The sequence below is a fragment of the Eulemur rufifrons genome, chromosome 8 (assembly GCF_041146395.1).
Source record: "Eulemur rufifrons isolate Redbay chromosome 8, OSU_ERuf_1, whole genome shotgun sequence".
Lineage (NCBI taxonomy): Eukaryota > Metazoa > Chordata > Mammalia > Primates > Lemuridae > Eulemur > Eulemur rufifrons.
The window spans coordinates 102496351-102519504 of NC_090990.1; the positions used below are offsets into that span (position 1 = coordinate 102496351).

The following is a 23154-nucleotide window of genomic DNA, read 5'->3' on the forward strand; positions in this document are numbered from 1 at the left end:
GAAGTAACGCCGAGTGTCCCCCAGGCACCAGGGGATAAGTCAGGCTTTGTGCCTGTCTCCAGGGAGCTCCCCACAGCTCTCCAAACCTCCCCAGCTGTGGGCTGCGAATTCCCTGCCTAATCTACCCTCCCTCCTGGACTTGCCTCAGAGCGTACATCAGAACCCACACAGCTGGCACTGAGGGTATGACATTTCTAAATGTTTATGTGAAGAGCTACCCGTATGACTCTTCCAGATACAAATGAAGTGCACCCAGGAGAGTCTGTGTCACTATTTCCAGATACCTAGACACCCAGCCATCCTTTCCCAGGAAGTCATAATGCACCAGGAACTACTGGGTGTGTGCCGCTGTACATGCTCCCCTTCATTCTTAACGTACGTAGTTAAATTTTGCCAACAAACAAAATAATGTCCAGATATCAAACCTACACTTCTCCATCTCCCTTTACATACAGCAGCCAGTGAGATTTAAGAAGTTGTCGGGGCTTTAGGAGAGCTCAAGAAAGGAGGCTTTACAAAGGCAAGGGCCTTTTCTCCACTCTTTCTCCTTTTTCCCGATTAAGACACAGCCTTGGCAGTCAGAACTTTATCAGGCACCCTGAGATCGCCAAGTGCCTTCCAGGAAACGACCAGCAGTAATGGTGAGATAATTAGACAGACGTGGCATCATCTCTGAAAATTCCATGGATCCACCACACAGGTGGTTGACTATGTACCTCTGACTCCATAGCATACGAGTGGAATTAGCCTGCTTTCTTTTAGAAATTGCTGTTTTGAGTCTCTGTTACAGCAGCAGAACATAACTTCCAACACACACGCAGTCATACCAAACACAAAGTAAGATACAACCTAAAACAAATAATTAGATTGGAAAATATCCTGTGTCTGGAAAGCTGGACAGAGAAGGGAGGGTCCACCGTGAAACAAGCACGAGGAACCACAGAGATCAGACCTGCTGGGGAAGCGAAGGGCAGGTGACTTGCTCTTACTTAAGGCAGAAGTTCCTGCAGGCAGACTCAGGTGTCCTTCTCCTTGCAGGCCAGTCTTCCCCCATCCAGGCTAACTTCAGTCCCCTGCTTGGCATTCACATTTTATCCTGGTTTTTGAGGGGAGGGAGAATTAAGGGTTGTTCTGTTCGCTGACATGTAAACACTAGGGACAAGGGAAAACTTCTTAACCAACTCAAGAAACTCTAAAGCTCCTTCAGTGCTTGTCTTCTTTGTCCTCAAATATGAGGGTGGAGAAGTGCTAGGATGGTGGGGGATCTCTGTTGTTAACACTGGAAGACGAGGGAAGTTGGGGTACAGCAGAGGAACTAAGAACGAGTGCTCTTTCCATGCAGGCTGAGAGGTGTCTACGTGAAGATGAAAGATTCAGCATAGAGAGATTCTGATGAAGATGGCATCTCTGATTAAGAGTTCAGTTCCCTCCTCACCCTTCCTGCTGCTAAGAAGAAAAGCCAGCTGTTAAATGGGTCCATTCTTCTATAGCGTGCGGTTGAGCCTTTTATTCTTTTTGTTTTCCAAGTTAGACATTAGTGTTTTTTCTAGTAATTATCTCCATCACTCATCCTTCACCTGCCCAGCGTATGGGCCAGGTGGTGAGACAGGGTTCTGGGAAACAGCTCAAAACACGCAGACCATGATCCAAGGCAGCAAGTCCAAAGGTGATCTTAACCAGACACACCCTCCCTAGAAGGGAGTTCAGTGACCGTGCACTGTGTTTTGGGGGAGGAAGGGTCTCAACATTCATTTCAAGTATTTTATCCAACTATTGATTCTAACAGCAGGGAAGTTCTGTTAAATGGAGATTTATCCTTCTCTGTAGGGAAGGGCAAGTCTACAAAGCTTCCCAACCTTTCTCAACTTCCGGAGCACACAGAAAATGAGAACATTTGTGCAGCTTAATGGGAGAGAGGCAAAGCTCCTGTGGCTGGAGGTGACCCTCTCAGGGATCTATCCACCCTGTGTGGAGGGAATCAGTTCCTTGGAGCAGCCTTCACTTGTCACTAATTCAGGGCCTGGCCCTGCACCGTGAAGAGCATGTCTCTGCGGCCCTGACCTTGGGAGGACATTAGAAATCACACTACAAAAGAGAAGAATAACCAAGACATTTTGTGAGTAGGAAATCAGAGCTTTATTATAACATGAAGGAAAGGAGGAAAAGAAGACTTTCATTCGGGCTGAGCATTTGGGGTGCTCAGTCAAACACAAAGTTCTTCCCAGGACTCTCTATGACTGTGGTCCTTGTCACCCCATGAATTGGAGGAGAGGAAGTGGGAAGAGGCGTACATGAGGCTGTGGCAAGCTCTTGATCATTCGGTTCCCCCAATAGCTCCACCACGGCCCAGGTTAGCAGCAGCCCCCAGACCCATGGCAACTGCCAGAGCCACCTGAAGGCTCACACTCACAGCAGTCGGGGCTCTGGTGCCTGCGCCGGTGGAAGAGACGGGGCCTGTGGTGGCTCAGGCAGCAGCTGCCACCCCCAGAGCTGGAGCCACAGCAGCCCCCAGAGCTGGAGCCACAGCAGCCCCCAGAGACTGGAGGGGGACATGGAGCTGGGCACTGGGGTGGGCATTTGGGAGGACACTTAGGTGGACACTTGGGAGGGGGCTGGCACTGCTGCTGGTTTTGCTGGCAGGACATCTTCCGCTGGAGTTCAGTCAACCTAAAAGATAATAGTGAAACTCTTTAAATATTTAAAACCAAGGTCCTAATTATACCTCTTTTAGAATCAATTTATATGTAGAAGACAAATGATATTTAGATCATACAGTCACATCAGTGACCTGGAAAAAAAAAAAAAATGGAATCTTTCCCCCAGTAAAAGTACATAGATTTAAAAAGTCACCAGAATGAGCTTCTTAGACTTCCTTTCAGGGGGAAGTTGGGATTGCTACATCCTCACAAGCCTGCACAAAGGGTTCACAGCCCCTAAAGTGCCCATTCTCTTAATGCAAGCCTAAACTCCCTGCCAGACACCCCTCAGGAGTTCTCTGGGAAAATGTTTAACAATGAGCACTCCAGATTAGGGAAAAAAAAAAAAAAAAAGACCTAGTCTGAAGCATTTGCTAGTTTCCGTGGTGTGAGTATTGGCTGTTTTCAGCTAAGCTACCAATGTGATGACCCTGAACGCAGAGTTGGGAAAGATGCTGCAGTCTGCTACCCCAGCTGATGGGAGCCAGCTCCAGCAAACCCCAGGGATTCAGGAGATTCCAGGCAGGCTGAGTCTTATCCCTGCTCAGTATGGCAAAAATCAAGCACATGGCTCTCTTTCCCCAGCCTGCCCCCTCCCATGCTTCTGCCCTGCTCAGACCTCTCTGGTCTCCCAGGTTCCCACTCACCCTGGTCATGCACAGGAGCACAGGCAGGGTCCTTGAGGAGTCAGAGCAGGTGAGGTGCTGGAGCCGGGTATGCCCTTTATAGAGCCCAGGCTTGGCTCTGGGAGGGGCAGGAGGTGGCTCTTGCACAACCAGGCACGTGCTGGGTCATTCCTGACATTCCCCTGCCTCCTGTTCCCGCAATCCAAGGAGGCCTTGGGAAGGTTCCAGGAACCCCCTCTGGGGCTGGGATCCAGAAGGGCTTTAGCCAGTCACAGCCTCTCCCAGGATGGGACCCTGAGGAGTTGACTTAGGGCTCCCAAGGAACCAGCACCTGGACAAACTCTGTCCCTTCATCTCTTTCTGTGCACATCCTCTGAGGAAACATCAGTTCTGGTCCTCAGCTTCCCCTAGTCCCTGTGGAAATGCTCCATCGTGGCTCCCTCCACCCCGAGCAGTTTCCCTCCCAAGTCCTGCTGTGGATGCACCCATCTCAGGTGGCTGCTGTAGCCTTTGCACCTCCTGGGCATCCCTCCCTTGCCACACGTCAGCGCTTCATTGTAACCTCTGAGCCTCACTATGAAAAGTAGACTCAGTGGTCTATTCTGCAGTCCACTGCAAGGAGGATGATGGAGAATAAACAATTTCTCAGCCGGGCGCGGTGGCTCACGCCTGTAATCCTAGCACTCTGGGAGGCCGAGGCGGGTGGATCGCTCGAGGTCAGGAGTTCGAGACCAGCCTGAGCAAGAGTGAGACCCCATCTCTACTAAAAAAAATAGAAAGAAATTATATGGACAACTAAAATATATATACAAAAAAAAAAAATTAGCCGGGCATGGTGGCGCATGCCTGTAGTCCCAGCTACTTGGGAGGCTGAGGCAGTAGGATCGCTTAAGCCCAGGAGTTTGAGGTTGCTGTGAGCTAGGCTGATGCCACGGCACTCACTCTAGCCTGGGCAACAGAGTGAGACTCTGTCTCAAAAAAAAAAAAAAAAAACAACAATTTCTCTAAAATCTAAACACTTTCTTTAGTCAGAAGAATTGCACTGAATCTTCCACTGGAATCAGAAAACCTTCAATTTGCCAAGTGGGTGATCTTTGGAAATTGCTGGAACACTAGGAGTATCAGAGCACAAGACTCTGTGCCCTATATATGCTTAATAAATACGTGTTTAAAAGAAAAACTAATGCCATACATTGGGTACTTGCCCAGGTATGATGTGGAATTCATTGTCCATATAGAGCCCCTACTCTCAGAGAGCTTAACTCAACCAGATACTTAGAGGATTTGAAAGCTTTCTCAGGAGGTATAAATTATTCCTTGGGGTGTCTGTGGAAAGTGGGCTCCTTTCCTCTCAGGAAGCAGATGAGCAATCAGGAGTTCATTTACTCAGGGTTGTGATGCACTAGAACCCTGCTTCAGATATATTGCACTAGATGCATTTATCCATTATTTATTCATTTATGTTAAATAGATATATTGAGAGTAACCTTGAAAATATGCTAAGTGAATGAAGCTGGTCACTGAAGACCATAGATTGTATGATCCTATTTCTATGAAATGCTTAGAAAATCTGTAGAAACAGAAAGGAGGTGAGTGGCTTGCAGGTACTGGAGAGGGTTGGGAGAAATTGGGGAGTGACTGCTAGTGAGTACAGGGTTTCTTTTGGGGGGATGATAAAAATGTTCTAAAATTGTGGTGGTGATTGCCCCAGTCTGTGAATATATGGAAAACTATTGAATTTATGCTTTAAATAGATTAACTGTATGAATTATATCTCAATAAAGATGTCAAAATAAAATTAAAGTTGAAAAAATATTTATATTAACATCTCTGATTAAAAGAGAAAACAGACCCTGCCGTCACATTGCCTAGTGCCTGATTGGCAGGAGGAAGGGAGGATAGAAAGAGCACAGTCTTCTATCAGCTGCTTCTAAATGAGTCTCTTGTCCAAACCTATTTTCAGACCTGGCCCCTGCTCTCTGAGAGCTTTTAGTTCAAGGATAAAGTAAATCAATAACGTGACCAAAGCACTCAAAAGGCATTCTTTGAAAGCCTGCAACATTCTCAGAGCATGTTCGTCCAAACATGGGGATATACAGGTGAATAATAAGTGGCCCATAATGTCAAGAACTGCATAATTTAGTGGCCTTTCTGAAGATGACTACAGAAAAACATGGGCACCAAAGAGGATGACGTTTGGGGCCTGAAACTCCTGAGTCACTATTTCCCCATGAGATTGGAGCATGTTGGTTCATTCCACTGTCTTCATGGTGATATCATCCTCAGCTTCCTCATTCTCTTTGACAAAGATGTTTGTAGCAATGGGATGAGTGGGGAAGTGAGGGAAGCAAGGCTGTGTGTGTGTGTACACACGTGCACGTGCAAGCATGGGTGTGTTGCATTTACCTGAAAGTGTAGGTGAACATGAGCATGCACATACGTGAGTGTCTAGATTGAAAGGGTGAATAAGAGATGGAGGAACTAATGGGATTCCATCGTCTGGGAAACCAGAGTCAGGGGATAAATAGCTCTTTAACATGTCCCCTTATCCCCCTTTATATCTCAGAAAATGCTGGGAATTGGTTCACAAGTTAATGAAGAAACACCTGCTTGGAGATATTCTTGCTTCTCTCTCTATAGTCCTCACACCATCATGTGTGATTCCTCTGAGCCAAGGAGATCCTTTGTCTCATTGTCCACGTTCCCTCAGGGACTAGCCAAATGCTTAATTGCTCAGTGAATGTTGGCTGGATGAATGAATGTGTGACTGCAAGACCACTCAAATGATTAAGTAAGTGTCATGAGAAGAATGGCCCAGGGGTGATTTCAGACACTTCATTTGAAGTTCCCCTTATCTGAAAGTCACACTCCTGTAGGCTGGTCTCTCCATTCATCTCCTTGATTTGTCTTTTTGAGAACTTAAACTCAATATATTCCAGAAAATTATCCCCCACAAAACACTGGAACTTTATTTTAGCCACAGTTCAGGAAAAAGCCTTACCAAGTTTCCTGATTTCTCTCTCACATCTGTTCATCTAATAAATTTATTAATCCAGATTTTTCCTGCACTATGGCCCTTTTGACCTTCTTGTCAATATTGGAACAGTCTGGTTCGGGCCCAGTCTCCACTCTCAAAAGAGTAAGTGTGGAGATAAGGGTTTATTAAACTATAATTTTCAAAAAGTTAAAAGCATGATTCTCATACAAATATATAATGGACATATATCAAAGATTTATTTCACTCTCTATAAGAGTGAAAATAGCTTCTGGGAGCTTATGGCAGGTTAGCAAGAAATTTCCAAAGAATAGGAGTGTCAAATCAAATAAATGACAGAGGCAAAAATCTCAATCAATGGAGGTTTATTAAACCAAGATTTTGAGGGCACATCCAGGAAAAACATGAACTGTACACAAGTTGTGGCTATTTCTCCTAAGGGAATGTTAGAAGCTTCAGCATTTTAAAGGCATACAGAACGAAGGAAAAAGGCAGAAAAAGGCGGAGGGAGGGGAAGGATTAGATGAGGTGGGAGGGTGGGTGATGTAGTGGTGACATGCTTATAAGGCCCAAGATATCTACATTTTACATAAAATAAGGGAGCAAAGGAAGCATCAGTATGTAGATGTCCCTGAGTAGGTGGAAGAATATCTGATTCTGTTTTGTCTCCATTTCTATTACCTGTAAGATAAACTTGTAATTCATTATTAGTGTGAAATCTAACAGACTTTAGTTTTAGGAGCTAGACATAGGTAATAATTTGCATGTCCTTGCTTATGGGCAATTAGCCAGAAATTTCCTTAATGAATAATCTGTGGGGCCTGGTTTTCACAGGAGCCTGAGGGTTTTACCTTCTCTTTTGCCTAAGGAGTTGAGGGAGTGGCCCTGAGACTTTGATTTACTTTTTACAGGAGAGACCAAAGTATATACAGTCAGAGGAAAAAAAAAAAAAAAAGAATGCTGAAATGAGACTGCAAATTTAGATACAAAACTGGTTAAAGTCTTAAAAGGCAATGAAATATTTGGGTTATATTTTCTATAGGATACAAATTATTTGCAACTTATAAACCTTCTACAAGTTAACTCTAGCTCTCCAGAGTCTGGTCCTTAATAAATAGTAAATATAATAACATTGTTGGCATGTCATAGTTGAATTGGCAGCAATTTTTTTTCTTTCCTTGTGTTGCATGAAATAATGGTGCACCTTACAATTGGTGGCCTCGAAGAATCCATGAAATACTGTAGTTAGGAATTGGGTATGTAGATAGAAAATGTAAATGAACTGATGATAGACTGAAAGTGGCATTGTTTTAGCATATTGTAACAGAGTAGTCACCCCTCCTCCCATAGATATGGAAGGGAAATATTGAGAGTGGGGAATATGTAACAGAGGTAAAACTTCCTCCACTTTTTTGGGAACTGCAGCCTGGCCTGCATCCCTGAGGCAGATTAAATCTTTTGTTAAAACTCCCAGGTAGTGCAATCCCCCCAGGTGGGTGACTGGCAGAGTTCATAGGCTTTGTTTTTGGCAGAGATGGGATGATTAGGATAGTTAACCACAGTAATTGCCTGAAGGCAAGAACCCTCCCTTTAAAAGCTCTGCATTTCTGCCTATGTTCAGGAAATTTGGGATTTTGAGATGAGTAGGCCTACTATGTTTCCTCCTTTGCTGGCGAAGTAAATTCTCTTTCCTTCCTCCCCAAACCACTTGTCCTCCTTGTTCTTCTGATTTGGCCTTCATGAACAAGGGGCCGAGCTTTTGGTAACAATATGTTGTGTTGTTAAGAATGTCACTCCTAACACTTTTAACTTGGGGTAATATGTTCCTTCACAGATACTAATGTGTTTTATAAACTACTTGTCAGCACATGGTAAATAGGTTTAAAGAGAAAAATTATTCCTGTCTTGAGATTATTTCATCTGACTTATTATTCAATTCACTTTCAAGCTCAGATACCTTTCCCCACCCCCCCAGCAATGCCAAAACCTTTGAAGTGCCCTCCACAGTGCCACTCTAGAGCCTAGCCTGTGTCCACTCCAGATCTTCCTGCGTGACTGCAGCACTGGGCCACCACAGGCCCCCAGAGCTCCAGCAAGTGTGCAGTGGTGGGCAGTCTGCTCTGCACTGTACTCACTACTCCTCCAAGGAACCAAAGTGCAAAGACCAAGTCCTCCCAGCTGCACACACCTTCTCCTTCTCTGCAGTCCTCCTGGCAGTGCAGCCTTGTTGGAACTCAGGGGTTACCAGGTAGAAATTTCTGTTTCCCTGGTATTTTCCAAAGGTCTTCTAGAAATTTGCCTTTACCCCAAGTGATAATAAAACCATCATTTCATATTCCCAATGTGTTCTGATCACTGTCAGCCCCTCTTATATCTCTTGGACCATATTTCTAAGGAACTCCACATGGCCTCTCAGTCCCTGCGATGGTTAATTTTACGTGTCAGTTTGGCTAGGCTGTGCTATCCAGTTGTTTGGTCAAACCCCAGTCTAGATGTTGCTGTGTAGGCATATTTTAAAATGTGATTAACATTAAATCAGTAGACTTTTTGAGTAAAGCAATTTATCTTCCCTAATGTAGTGGGCCTCATCCAATCAGTTGAAGCTCTTAAGAATAAAGACTGAGGTTTCCCAAAGAAAAAGAAATTCTCCTCAAGACTGCAATACAGAAACATTGTCTGATTTTCAGACTACTTCCCTGTAAGAATTTAGACTCAAGACTGCAACATCAACTCTAACCTGAATTTCCAGCCTGTAAGCCTGCCCCACAGATTTTGGACTTGCCAGCCACCACAACTGCATGAGGTGATTCCTTAAAATAAATCTCTCTCTCTGTTTCTGTGTGTGTGTGTGTGTGTGTGTGCGTGTGTGTTCTGTTTTTCTGGAAAACCCTGACTAATACATTTCCCCTCTATTCCCTGTCTTCTCCTGAAGCACACACTGAGTGGAGTTGTGCTTTTGGGTCAAGCACTCATATATATGTGTGTATGTGTGTGTGTATGCACACATATATACACATGTATGTATACAAATGATAAAAATAACATAAAATTATATAATAAACTATGTTTATTGACCACTTATTTTGTTCTAGGTATTGTCCTAAGGGCTGACATATTATCTCATTCAATCTTCATAAAAATCCTGTGATGTAGGCACTATTTATATCCCTGATGTGCTAGTGAGAAAACTGAGGCTCCTAAAGTAAAGCAAATTGGTAATAAAGCTCAATTTAACCAGATACACACATGCACACACACATGCACACATTCTCAATTACTTCAATATAATATCAACATGTTTCTCAATCTGAAATGAGAACAAATTTACATACAGATTAGATGCACTGGCATATATATAATCAATCTGCAGTGGTATTATAAGGGAAATGAAAGGCCACTAAACTCTCATGTGACCATCACAACTAGTCCCACAGTGTCAGGTCATCTGTCTGGCCTGGATTGCCAATTCTTTGTTTGGTAGGGCAGATTTTCTAGATCATTTATAAACTATGCTTTCTAAATCCCTCTCTCATACCAAGTCTCTGACAACCTCATTGTCTGCTTAGCCTCTCATTTATGCAACATCTGTGCACTTAATTCTCAATCAAGACAAAGATAGAACCAATCCTTCCTCGTGACTCAGGCAGCACTATTTATAGGCTATCATGGGATAAAAGTATCTTAATTAGGTATGATCACTACACACACACACACACACACACACACACCCCAATGGCCTCACCGCCTATGCCCATTTATAGCCAATATTTATATCTTGTTTATTCACTGGGATTAGAAGATGTTTTAGATGAGTAGGTCAGAACTAATAAAACATTATAATGCAACCATTGCAGATCCGTGCCTTGGAATACCCTTGACCAAGGAACTACTCCCAAAGATTCTGTGCTGAGCAAATTAGCTAAAGATTAAGCAATTCTTATGAGAGCAAATGAAAGAGGGATAGGCTAGGGTGACTAAAAAGAGCAAAGCATCTCCAAAGGGAAAAAATCCAAGGATTTTCTTGAATTGTCTCCCATTAATAAGGTAAAGCATCACAGTTCATTAATTCACTCTCACATACATGCAGCAAGTATTTATTGACTATGTGGCCAAGTCTGATGGTACAACATGATATAAAAGAAATATAATTTTTGCCCACATTAACTACCTTCTTTCTAATGGAGAGACAGAAGTTTGACAAATAAAAGAAAATATATAATTACTAATTACAGTTGGTCTCTTACAGTGGTTGCATTTTTCAACTTTATAATGGTGCAGAAGCAATACACATTCAGTAGAAACTGTATTTTGAATTTTGAATTTTAAATTTTGATTTTTTTTCATAGTGATATGCCAAATGATACTCTTTCAAGATGCTAGGGACCAGCAGCAAGCCACAGGTCCCAGCCAGCTACAATCATAAGGGTAAACAACTGACACTCTACAGTGTACTGTGTTGCCAGATGATTTTGCCCAACTGCAGGCTAACGTTAAGTGTTCTGACCATGTTTAAGGTAGGTTAGGCTAAGATACGCTGTTCAGTAGTTTAGATGTATTAAATGCATTTGGGGCTCGATATTTTCAATTTATCATGGGTTTATCTGTACGTAACCCCCTCATAAGTAAAGGAGCATCTATAAAGGCATTCGGGTGGGTGGGGCCATTCCATTGAAGGTCTGCAAATGTTGCTAGGAATTCCCACAGGGAGACCTAACCATATTCCTCAGGTCCCCCTTAATGACAATTTTAGAGGTCCCAGAGATGAGTACAAAGATTGCTTAATAGCTCACTCAGAGGGGTCTACAAGCTAGAGGAGCTGGGTCTGTGAGACATCCCCACCCCAAAGTTGTAGAGTGGGAAGGACAAGGAAGAGACATATAGGCATCCACTCCTGATCACTACACACCTGGAAGTGGGCTTCTATTTTAATGTGTAGATGCCAAGAGGGCTTCATTCAATTAGCCCTACCTGTGCATAAAAATAAACTAAGAATTAGAGAAGGTGGCTATGTATTTCCTTCATCTGAACTCAAAAAAGTCAGGGCATTCCTTTGCACAAATCCTCTTTTAAATAACTAACTCAGCCAGAAAGACTGAATGCAAATTTATAGATTAGTCTCATATTTTATTATAAGATCACTTATGAATCAGTGTCCAAATTCATGTATTTTTTATATACAAGGACACTTTCTGTCATAGTCAGTTAAAAATGATTATTTAAAGGGACATCTTGAACATATTGCTGTAATAAGATTCTCCCTGATACATTATTATATTTCTAATTTATTTGTTTGAACAATGTGTCCATATTTTAGGTTATTTTATTTTATTAGAAGAAAGCATTCATGTATTTTTTATTTGTTTTTATTTCAAAATATTATGCAGGTACAAATGTTTTTATTACATGATTTGCTTTTGTGCAGTTTGAGTCAAAGTTAAAAGTGTGCCCATCATCAAGATAGTGTGCATTGTACCCGTTAGGTGTAAATTTACCCTTCCCCTCTTCCCCGCCACCCACCTGCTTGGTTTCTGTTAAGTTTTACTACCATATGTGCACATGAGTGTTGATCAATTAATTCCAATTTAGTTGTGAGTATATGTGGTGCTTGTTTTTCCATTCTTGCAATACCTGACTTAGAAGAATGGTCTCTAGTTCCATCCAGGTTGTTACTATTAGTAATGGTATTAGTTCACCATTTTTATGGCTGAGTAATAAGCCATAGTATACATATACCACATTTTATTAATCCACTCATGTATTGATGAGCACTTGGGGTAATTCCACATCTTTGCAATTGTGAATTGTGCTGCAATAATCATTCAAGTACACATGTCTTTTTGATAAAAAGACTTTTTTTTTATTTGAGTAAATACCCAATAGTGGGACTGCTGGATCAAATTGTAGGTCATATATTTTAAACAGCTAATTACTTTATGTTTGGTAGGTTGAATTTTTCTTTTATTCACCCAAAGTTAAGAACCTAGCAATTTTTTCAGAGAGAGGTAGGACTTGGTAAGTAGAGTAGAAACATAAATTAAAAAAAAAAAAATAACAGGACCAAGGAGATCTTAAAAATATTTATTGTGGCAAAGCAGCTCATTTAGCACAATAACATCCAAACACCAGGAAAGCAAGTTTTGAGCCCAGCCCCAAAGTCACTGGGCCAATGGCTGCTTCTGAGGCACAGCCCCATGGTAGCAATGCTTTTGGCCTTTTGGTTACTCAACTGATGCTCAGAGTCCAGGTGGGCAGCATCTCCAAAGCAAAAGCTGAAGCTCTGATGCCATGGCCAGCTGAACCCACAGCAACCCCAAAGCTAGGGCCACAGCAGGAAGAGACTAGAGCAGGGCACCTTGGGGGGGCCCTTAGGGGGACACTTTGGTGGGCACTTGGTAGTGGGCCCTTTAAGAGGAGGCTGGCATGGCTGCTGGCTTTGCTGGCAGGCCATCTTGGCGGGAGTTCAGTCAATCTAAAACCCAATAAAGATGTTTATAGGCTTGTGAAATCTTAGATCATTGTTTCCTCCTTTGGAATCTACCCTGAGGCTGCTGATATCTTGACCACACAATCATGACCACACACACACATACATATTCACCTAAGGCCTCCAACTTGTTCATTTTTATATCTCTAAGATATGGCACAGTTGTCACAAAGAAGATGTTCAAACATTTAGAGTCCCCCACTAAAATGGAAACTCCATAAGAACAGGAATGATCTTCCCTTTATTGCATATTTCTATATTCCAATGTCTAGAACAGCACTGTGTAATAGTAGACGCTCAATATACGAATAACATAGGAATGAATAAATGAATGAGAAAAGGAAGACAAAGAAAGGCAGGCAAGAAGGGAAGGAGAGAGGGAGGAAATTATATCCAAGGTAGAGGAAAGGATGTCCTGTGGCATCTCATGGTAATGCTGAGTATCACCATTTTCTCCGTGTGCATCTGGCATCCTCTCTAAGCATCTACAAAGGTTATCTATGAGACATGAATGCCTGGGATAAGCCCTCCCCAGCCAGCTGTCTCAGTTGCCAGAGTCCAGACATGGACAGGAATTTAGACTGGCTAATCACTCCAATTCCCAGGGACTCAAATTCCCAGGCTGGATCCTACCAGACCCAAGGCAAAATCTCTACTTCTATTCCCCTCCTCCCTTTCCTTTCTCCCTCACCTATTCGGCTGGAATCTATCCAGGTTCCGAAAGATCCACTCACCCTGGTCAGACCCAGATGTGGACTGAGCAGTCCCTGAGGTGTCCAGGCAGATGAAGAGCAGGGGCCTGATGTGCATTTTATAGGCACCTGCCTGACTAGGCTCCAGGTGAGTCATGGCTGTGGGCAGAGCAGGAAGTGGCTCCTCACACACTGGGACACCTGCAGGGTATTACAGGCATTTCCCCTGCTGCCTCTTCAACCCATCCTTTCCAGGGAGATACATTTATTTTTCTGAAGCTGCAGACCTAAACCTCACCAAATTATATTCTTTCCTAAGCTCGGACTCCATGAAGCAGCATGAGAATTTCTAGCCCTTGAGCTAAGAATTTAGCTTCTCAAGACATTGTGGTCCTGTTACTTCTTGGAAATAAATAAATAATTTTCCTCTATTCCCAATTCAGCAGATGATCTAACCCCCCTTGGTCCTTAAGAAATGCCCCTTTAAACCCATGGGCCAGCTCCCATCTTTGAGACTGGGCAGCTCTCAGGCTGATTCTGGTTCCTTTCTCTCTCTCTCTCTCTCTCTCTCTCTCTCCCCCCTCCTCTTTGTCACATACATACTGAAAAAAAAACTAAGTATACCTTTTTAAAGTTCCTCAAAATAAGGGATCTAGTACATTCACTGAATGCTGATGTTCTGTGTGTCTATCAAAGCTTTCTATAAGAATTGGATAATTATAATCTTTTATACTCTTTGCCTTTACAAAATCTTCCCAATTTTAAGAAATTACAAGTTTTGCTCCTTGATCTTACTTAAACATTTGACATTGCAGTGCCTCTCTGCTAGCAAGTACTAGCAGATAACAAAATAAATAAAGTAAAAAGGAAAATTCAGAGGTAGGATTTCTTAAAATATTCAGAGGTATAATTGTTTTTTAAATGTATAGATCTGTTTTTATTTAATAAGTCATATTTTCTGCCAGCAAAATTGTTACTAGTTCATAATATGGAATAAGTATATCACTATTTCAGGATAGTCAATTTGTCCACCTGTCCTACCACGTAAACGTGTTAGAGAATTTATCAGTCTGTGTCCATTCAGGAAAACATTACTTATTTTGACAGAAATAATAATGAATGAGTTAAACAGGTATTGGAGGATCAAAAAGGCAAATGGGGAATCCTGTGGTAACACAGAGCAGCTATTACCACACCTGAGGCTGGGGAACAAGGGGCCGGGGTGGGGCTTTTGCGGGCTAGGAATTTAGAGGAGGGTCCCCGCAGAGCTGGAACCCAGACCTCTAAGGCAAGGCACTGGCTAGCGGTGCTGTTGTTCCTGAGGGAACGGCAAGAGGACAGTTCCGGGAGTATGGAAAAAACTGGGAACAGGAACCATCTGCTGCTGCCAGATTGAGAAAAGAAAAACAAAAAAAAATCTCTAGGGTGATGATTACACCCGTCTTCCTTCTCCAGACTCCCGCATCCCTCTGGCGCCCCCTGTTGACAGTCTCCTAACAGGACTATACCCGCAAAGCAGAAGGGGATTTGCAAAGCTCCGGAGTCACCAAGTATAGAAAGGTAGGTTTGGAGCTGAGAGACAAGAATTCAACCGACAGAGAACTGCTGAGGTAGATGGATAGATGGAGAACAGTGTTTCCAGCAGGGATGCTGGCATGATTTCATGTTTTAAAAGTGCAGCATAAAGTAGGAAAATAAAGTGTGACTCCAGTTGGGGGCTTGTATAGCTGTAAAATGAGAGGGGAGAGATTATATTGGAAAGCCAAGCAAGTGTAGCTAGCAGATAAAGTTGAAAAATAAAAGAATCTTTATTTCACTGACTTCTTTCTATTAATAGTAAGGAGGTACTGCAGGACACAAGAACAGGAGCAAGTGAAGAAAGGAGGGTGGTAACGCAATCTTCTTCTACCACAGTGAGCCAAGGGGGAGGGCGTCACTGAACACTCCAGATAAGTCCTGGATTTATCAAAGACTTGAAAGGGGGGAAAAGCATGTCTGTCTTTAGAAAATATAAGAGTGTGTGTGTATGTGTGTATATATATATATATATAACATGTTATCTAAATGGAAAAATAATTTTAAAACTTAAAACTAATGAAAACATAAATATGTATACCCAGAAAACAATGAAATATAAATGGGATTTTACAAAATATGAAAACATTTACCATAAATAAAGCAGAGATGTACACAAGTGAAAATTGTGAACAAATGAACTTTGATGTGTGTGTGTATTAAATCTAAATGAAGAATGGGAATGAGTGATATAAATGCTCTGTTAGGATTCTTAAACCATAAAGAGCATGCTGCAGGGGAAATTTTGGCAGTCAACATATGTGTACTGCCCAGATACCTTCTTGCCCCTTTACACTGTTTTCATGCACAGTGTCCACCCCACCTCCCACCTTTTGGTGTTTTCTCACCTTCAACAGCCAGCACCTGCAACTCTTTATCAGAGCCTGGGCTGTCCTTGGGCTGCTGGAGACACTTGGCCCACACATGCAGGGAGCTGGAAGTGCCAGGGAATGTCCAGGTATGCTGGCTCCAAATTCCCTTAGTTTTCTCCCATCTGAGAATGTCTTTATTTCACCTTCATTCCTTAAAGACATAAAATTCTTTGCTGGATATAGATATCTGGTTGACCACTGTTGTCATTTGTTGTTATTGTTGTTTTCTTTCAGTACTTTAAAAATGATATACTATTTTCTTCTGACCCCTGTGTTTCTGATAAGAAAGCTGCAATAATTTGAATCTTTGCTCTTCTTTTAGTAATGCATCATTTTTCTCTGGCTGCTTTCAAGATTACTCCTGTGTCTTTAGTTTTCAGCTGATGTTACTAGGTTTCTTTGAGCTTATCTTGTTTTGGGCTCACTCTGATTCTTGAATCTGTATGTTTATGTCTTTCTTTAAACTTGAAAAGTCTCAACCATTATTTTTTCCATACATTTTTTTCAGTCCCACGTTAATTCTTCTCTCTTCCTGGAACTCCAGGGACATACATGGTAGATCTTCTGTTTTTGACCCACAGGTCCCTGATGCTGTTAATTTTCTTTTCTTTTTTTTTTTTTCTCTTTTTTGTTCAAATTGGATCATTTCTCTTGGTCCGTTTTCAAATTTACTGACTCCTTTCTGTGTCACCTCCATTCTGCTATTGAATTTATCCAATAGCTTTTTTAAAAATTTCAATTTTTGCATTTTTCAGCTCTAAAATTTTCATTTGGTACTATTTATATCTTTTTTTTGCTACAACTTTTTAAACATCATTTCTATATTATTCATGATTTCTCATGTAAACATTTTTCTCATGTAAAGTCCTTTTCAGATCATTCCAACTGTTGTATCATCCAGATATTGCTCCCCGTTGATTGTTGCGTGAGTTGATATTTTCATGGTTCTTCTCATGCCAAGTAATTGCGGTTGGATGCTGAGCATTAACATTTTAAACTAAGCACTCTGGGTCTTATTTAAATCCTATGGGAAATGTTGATGTTTTTGTTTTACGAGGCCATCAACCTGATTAGGCTTATTTTACAAGTTCCCACATACTTCCTATGTGATGCAGTTCCAATGTCAGTTAAGTGTTGACAGTCTTTGTAGTCTCCTCCTATCTGTTTAAAGTGAGTGCCAAGCAGGGTCATCCTAGGACCTGGGAAGTAAAATCTCTGTTAAGTAAGTTCTCCTATGTTTTTGTTTGCTACTTAGGACCAGATCCTTGCATGTGTGTCCCGGCAGTGAACTCTAGAATTCATAAACAAGTTTGTGGGATCATTTTCCTGAGCTTTTCTCTCTCCCTCTGTAATCTCCCCAGCACTTTCAGGTTCTGTGGGGATCACTTTATGCTTCTTCCTGCCAGAAACTGGGTTTCCTGCTACCCTGCTCTGCCACACACTTGCAGCATTATGCCCATGTCTGGGCCCAAGGCGTGAGAGGACACAGAGAGAAAAAAGCAATGGGGGTTGGCCCCACCCTTTTGGGATGACAGCTCCACCAAATGGAGAAAAATTGTTCCTCTTCTCACAGTTTGACTCCCGCCAGCCTCCTCCAGCGGCTACTGCCCCTGCCGCCATCGCGTTGCCTGAGATGTGGAGTAGGAAAGGACAAAGAGATCGAAATGGGGGACTTTCACACTCTCTCCAAACATTAGGACTTCTCCATTTGCTGTTTAAGCCAGAACTGCCGGCTTCTCCTAAAGTGCTCCATGTGCCCCACAGTACTTATTTTCAGGCTTCCAGCTGCCTTAAGTTCAGACCAAGAGATACCAGAGGAGAAAAAAGTAAGCTCACCACCTTTTCAGTTCTACTTTGATCCTTGTGCCCTTCCCCTATCTGCCAGCTGCTATTTCAGAATTCTCAAATAGCTAGCTCTACGCAGTTTCTCCAGGTTATATGGTTGCATTGAGTGGGAGAAAAAGACTTTTACTCCACCTCACATGGAATAAGAGTCTCTGAATTACAGTTTCAAGTATTAGTTCTCATGCATTGTTTTCCTTTCCTTCTTCAGGCATACAAATTATGTGTGTTAGATTTCCACTGTCTCTCTTCTAAGTTTATTACTTTCTGTCTGATTCTTTTTTTTTTTTTTTGCTCTTTTTATATTTTCTATTTTCTCTATCTCTTACCATATTTTTAGTTATATTTATGTTTCCTTGAGTATCTCATAGATGATTTTGTCTTTTTCTTTAATTCCTTTTGGTACCAGTGTGTTCATAATACATTAAAAAAAAAAAAAAACAGTACTGATCAAGAGTACAAATGTTGATGAATTAAGAATCTATTTCATAGAATACCAAATAAACTTCATCTTATATATTCATTTAAAAAATTGGTGAAACATTTCTAATACCTCTGATTTTAATGGAATCTTTTTAAATGCTTGTGATCTTTACGTATTTTGTCATTTAGGCCTGTAAGTTCATATTCCATTGGGGAGTATTAGAGATTCTGACTAGAAATAATTATAAGGAAAGGTTCCTGAGTCTGTGCCAAACCCCCAGTGAGGTCAAGGACTGGGTGGTGCACAAGGAGCCCTGCTCTGCAAACCTACCCCTCAGGGGAGGACTTTACCCTCAGCACTTCCTCGCCCCTACCCAGGCAGAAAATATCACCTGCTATTCAGACTATAGTCCACCACCCCCAGGGAGCTAGAGGAAGAGGAGTAGGACTTGAAAACTCAGAATGAGTTAATTCCCACCCATTTTCTGAGTTCCTCATGGGAACAGGATTTCTCTGTGCTGCCCTGGCTCTACTCCTGAGGGGACTTGGTAGCTCCCTGGCCACCGTATCCTGGGGTCTGAAAAGGGTTGAAATGGAAATTTGGCAAGTTTTCTTATTCTTAAAGTAAGGAGTCCTGATTCTAAAATAGGCCCTCCAAACCCAAACCAAAACAAAACAAAATAAAAACTCAACCCTGGCAAGATTAATCTAGGTTTAAAAAAAAACAAAAGAGGCTGGGCGCGGTGGCTCACACCTGTAATCCTAACAATCTGGGAGGCCGAGGCAGGAGGATCGCTCAAGGTCAGGAGTTCGAGACCAGCCTGAGCAAGAGCGAGACCCTGTCTCTACTAAAAATAGAAAGAAATTATCTGGACTACTAAAAATATGTAGAAAAAAATAAGCCAGGCACGGTGGTGCATGCCTGTAGTCCCAGCGACTAGGGAGGCTGAGGCAGAAGGATTGCTTAAGCCCAGGAGTTTGAGGTTGCTGTGAGCTAGGTTGACACCACAACACTGTAGCCCAGGCAAAAGAGCGAGACTCTGTCTCAAAAAAAAAAAAAAAAAATATATATATATATATAGAGAGAGAGAGAAAATATAATTAAATAATATGAATTTTGAAAAGTTATGTATCTTCATACTGGCAATAAAGCAGAAAATAAAAATATAAAAATAAAAGACTATCAGTAACTATATATTTCCAAAGTATATGGTTACTAAAAACTTAGATAAAATGGGAAACGTACATTAAAAAGTGTTATCTACTAAAATAAGCTCAAGAAGAAACAAAAAGCATTAGCTGTCTTATAAATAATAAAGAAACTAAAGTATTGTTTTAAAACATTCCCGCAAAAAACACTGGCCTACGTAGTTTTATAGTCAAATAGTATGAAACTTACAAGGAGTAGATAACTTCAAATTTGTTTAAGGATAGTGGGCAGAAAAATTCAAACAGTCATTTAAAAATACATTAGCATTCTATTATAAACTACTATATACATCAATATTAAGCAATTCTGCTCCTAAGAGACATGTACAAGAATACTCAGAACAAAGAAGACATCTGAAAACCACAAACTACCAATTTGTGGGGGATATGATATATAAACTGTGGTGTATACACACAATATGATTCAGCAGTCAAAATGAACTACAGTGAAATGCAATAATGTGGACAAATCTTAGAAATATAACATTTAGTATAAAAAGAATATGGATAGCATGACATTTAATAACTTTAAAACAATATATTTTAATGAAATGTGTGAGTATGTTAAAACAATTTAAGCAGGAAAGGAAAAATAATTATTCTTTTACTTATTAAATAAAATATATGACAGAAGGATAGATTTAGATGGACAGATATATGAATATGTAAAGAGGGCCCTATGGAATGAAAAAGAGAGTGTGTCATGAACCAAGGATTATGATTAATTCAATTATTTTCACTAGAACTCTACTGAAATACCATAGGAAAAAAAAAGGAAATAGGATCATATACTGATAATGCTTTAGCAACAGTTAAAGAATAAAAGGCACTCTTTCCCCTGACTGTAAAATCTGCAATGCAAAGAAATGTGAGCTTCCTATTCTTTCAACACCCCATGTGATTTTTCCAATTGTCCATGAAGCCAGAGAGCCAGGGAGGGAGGGATAGCAGAGCCTGTGCACAGACCCACGAGCATGAGGAAACTGTGGTGAGCCGTGCTCAGGGCGCGAGAACCATGGTTACTGCAAACATCTCTTCACAGAGAATGAGGAAACTCAAGATGACAACACCAAAGACAAAGCTGGACTACTCCAAGTATCCCACAGATCTCATTGCAAACTAGTGATTCAAGAGGTGAGAGTCAGAGCCATCTTCTTTGGATCTCATGGGGTTTTCCTGTGCAAGGAATATCTTCAGAGATTCCAGTGGACTGTGACCTTTTCAAGGTCAGAGGTTGTGTCTGATTCACCTCCAAACCCCAAATTCCTGACATATGTCCACAGACCCCATCCAACGTGCTAAATGAATGAATGTCCGTTTAAACAAGTATTTTGTTCATGTGTTGATTTATTTCACCCTTGACCTGAAAGCTCTTGGAGGGTAGGAGGAATCATGTCTGAAAATAGGTAATAAATAAATGGAGAATGGCGCACGTCTGGGCCAAAAGAGACCTAGAGGTCATCGACTCTCCTCTTTATGGGTACCTCAGTGAGGGGGAAGTCTCCTCCGTTTGTTCACAGCTCTGCCCCTGTCCCTAGCACAGTGAGTGGTACATAGTTTGCTCTCAACAAATGAATGAAGTAATCTATTTCCCAAACTCTTCCCTGCTTGCTCAATGTCAAGCTAAATTCAATACCGTAGTCAACATCATCCCTGTTCCTCATCCCCAGCAGTAACTGAGCTCCCAGCTCAGAATCTCCCCAGCCCCTTGAGAGCTGGAACATAAGTGCCTATCTCTAGAACCCCCACATTAGGCCTAAATGCTGCTCACTTTTTTGACATGCATTATTAAGCATCGTCTATGTGCCAGACATATGCTAAATCTTATCACTTCTTAGTTAATGTTCAAATCAATGAATAAAATTATAATTTTAAAAAATTATAATTTTAAAAAAGAATGCTGATGCCTAGGAAACGAGTGATATTTTAAAGGTCATGTAATTCGGGTTAGGGAATTTACACAGAAATCTGAGCTCTACAGCCTGCCTACCTCTTGCCACGTCAAGAGTTCATAGTTTTGACTAAATAATTTCCATCATCATTATCCTTACAACTAAAGGAAATCAACACAACACAGCTGCTTAGAGGACAGGGAGGATCAGGGACCCAGCGTCCACCCTGAAGGACAGGTCTCAGGAGGATGGCTGGATGGAGAGGATTCTTCCCAATCCAAAACTCCAGAGCAGCCAGCCTGGGGATGGCTGGTCCCTAAAGGAGGACCTAGAAGACAAACCTGGAGGATGGGAGGGAATCAGAATGGACTATTTCCACACTGATAAAAAATAAATACAAAATAAAATAGCCTGCGGCTTTGACCTGAGATTACCGAGAGTGAAAACAGCACATTTGCTCAGGCATTGGCTCCTTGAGCATCTCGACTCGACTCTTCAGGGCCCCAGCCAGGGGAGGTTGTTAGTAGCTAAAGCCGTTCTCACCCCCACCCCAGAGAGGGTCCTGAGAGCTCCTAAAGCCTCCTTGGATTGCGGGAACAGGAGGCAGGGGAATGTCAGGAATGACCCAGCACGTGCCTGGTTGTGCAAGAGCCACCTCCTGCCCTTCCCAGAGTCAAGCCCAGGCCCTATAAAAGGCATACCAGGCTCCAGCACCTCACCTGCTCTGACTCCTCAAGGCCCTGCCTGTGCTCCTGTGCGTGACCAGGGTGAGTGGGAACCTGGGAGACCAGAGGGGTCTGAGCGGGACAGAGGCATGGGAGGAAGAGGGGAGGCTGGGGAAAGAGATCCATGTGCTTGACTTCTGCCATACTGAGCAGAGATAAGACCCAGTCTGCCTTGAGTCTCTGGAAATCTTGCCTTGGGTTGGGGGAAGTGTGGGCCTCACAATTTTGCCAGGGACTTATTCTGATATTTACGGACTAAGTACTTTATTGAGGTGTGAACACTATCCATGCTCATGAAGATCAGAAAATACTGGCTGTCTACTGAAAGATAGAACAAGAAGCTTCTTATTTTATCTGATTTTTCAACCACATATTTTTATTCAGCAGGAAAGATTTAAGTTCTTTTATTTCACTTACTGATATGCGTGTGTGGGTATGTATATCTATCTATAGATATACGGACACACTAAACATTATTCACCATCACTATATGATTTAATTTTAACATCAAATTGCCATCCTTGGTTTTATACAGCTAAAGTGTTTGATTATTGCAACTTTCAGGTTGAAAAAGTCCTACAAAGATGTCCTGCCAGCAAAACCAGCAGCAGTGCCAGCCCCCTCCCAAGTGTCCCCCCAAATGCACACCCAAGTGCCCTCCAAAGTGCCCGCCCCAGTGTCCGGCTCCTTGTCCCCCTCCAGTCTCTTCCTGCTGTGGCTCCAGCTCTGAGGGATGCTGTGGCTCCAGCTCTGGGGGTGGCAGCTGCTGCCTGAGCCACCACAGGCCCCGTCTCTTCCACCGGCGCCGGCACCAGAGCCCCGACTGCTGTGAGTGTGAGCCTTCAGGTGGCTCTGGCAGCTGCCATGGCTCTGGGGGCTGCTGCTGACCTGACCTTGAACATCACAGAAAAACCCCTATGGGAAAACTCTAGGCCAGGACCTGTCCCAGGCGATGGTTCCCTTCTTCACAGGAACAATTCCTCCTGGGAAAGGTTCTGTCTGTTCTGATGACCCAAGTGTCCATCCTGGACCCCGATCTTCCCTTCCTGCCTGACCTTGCATGACAATAAAGCTCAGTGGTTTGCTCATGAAGTTTCCCAGCCTTTGTCAATTCTTTTATTCC

General features: G+C 42.2%; 2 protein-coding genes across 2 annotated transcripts; one reads left to right on the top strand and one right to left on the bottom strand.

Annotated features, from left to right (window-relative positions):
* Nucleotides 1–2351: 2351 nt before the first annotated feature.
* On the bottom strand, nucleotides 2352–2645 carry LOC138389994 (late cornified envelope protein 2A-like). Its single transcript, XM_069478748.1, has one exon. It carries the CDS (start codon nucleotides 2643–2645, stop codon nucleotides 2352–2354), a length of 294 nt encoding a protein of 97 aa, XP_069334849.1.
* Nucleotides 2646–22615: 19970 nt separating this feature from the next.
* On the top strand, nucleotides 22616–22918 carry LOC138390228 (late cornified envelope protein 2A). The gene has a single exon (XM_069479129.1). The coding sequence runs from the start codon at nucleotides 22616–22618 to the stop codon at nucleotides 22916–22918; it is 303 nt and encodes a 100-aa protein (XP_069335230.1).
* Nucleotides 22919–23154: the final 236 nt, after the last annotated feature.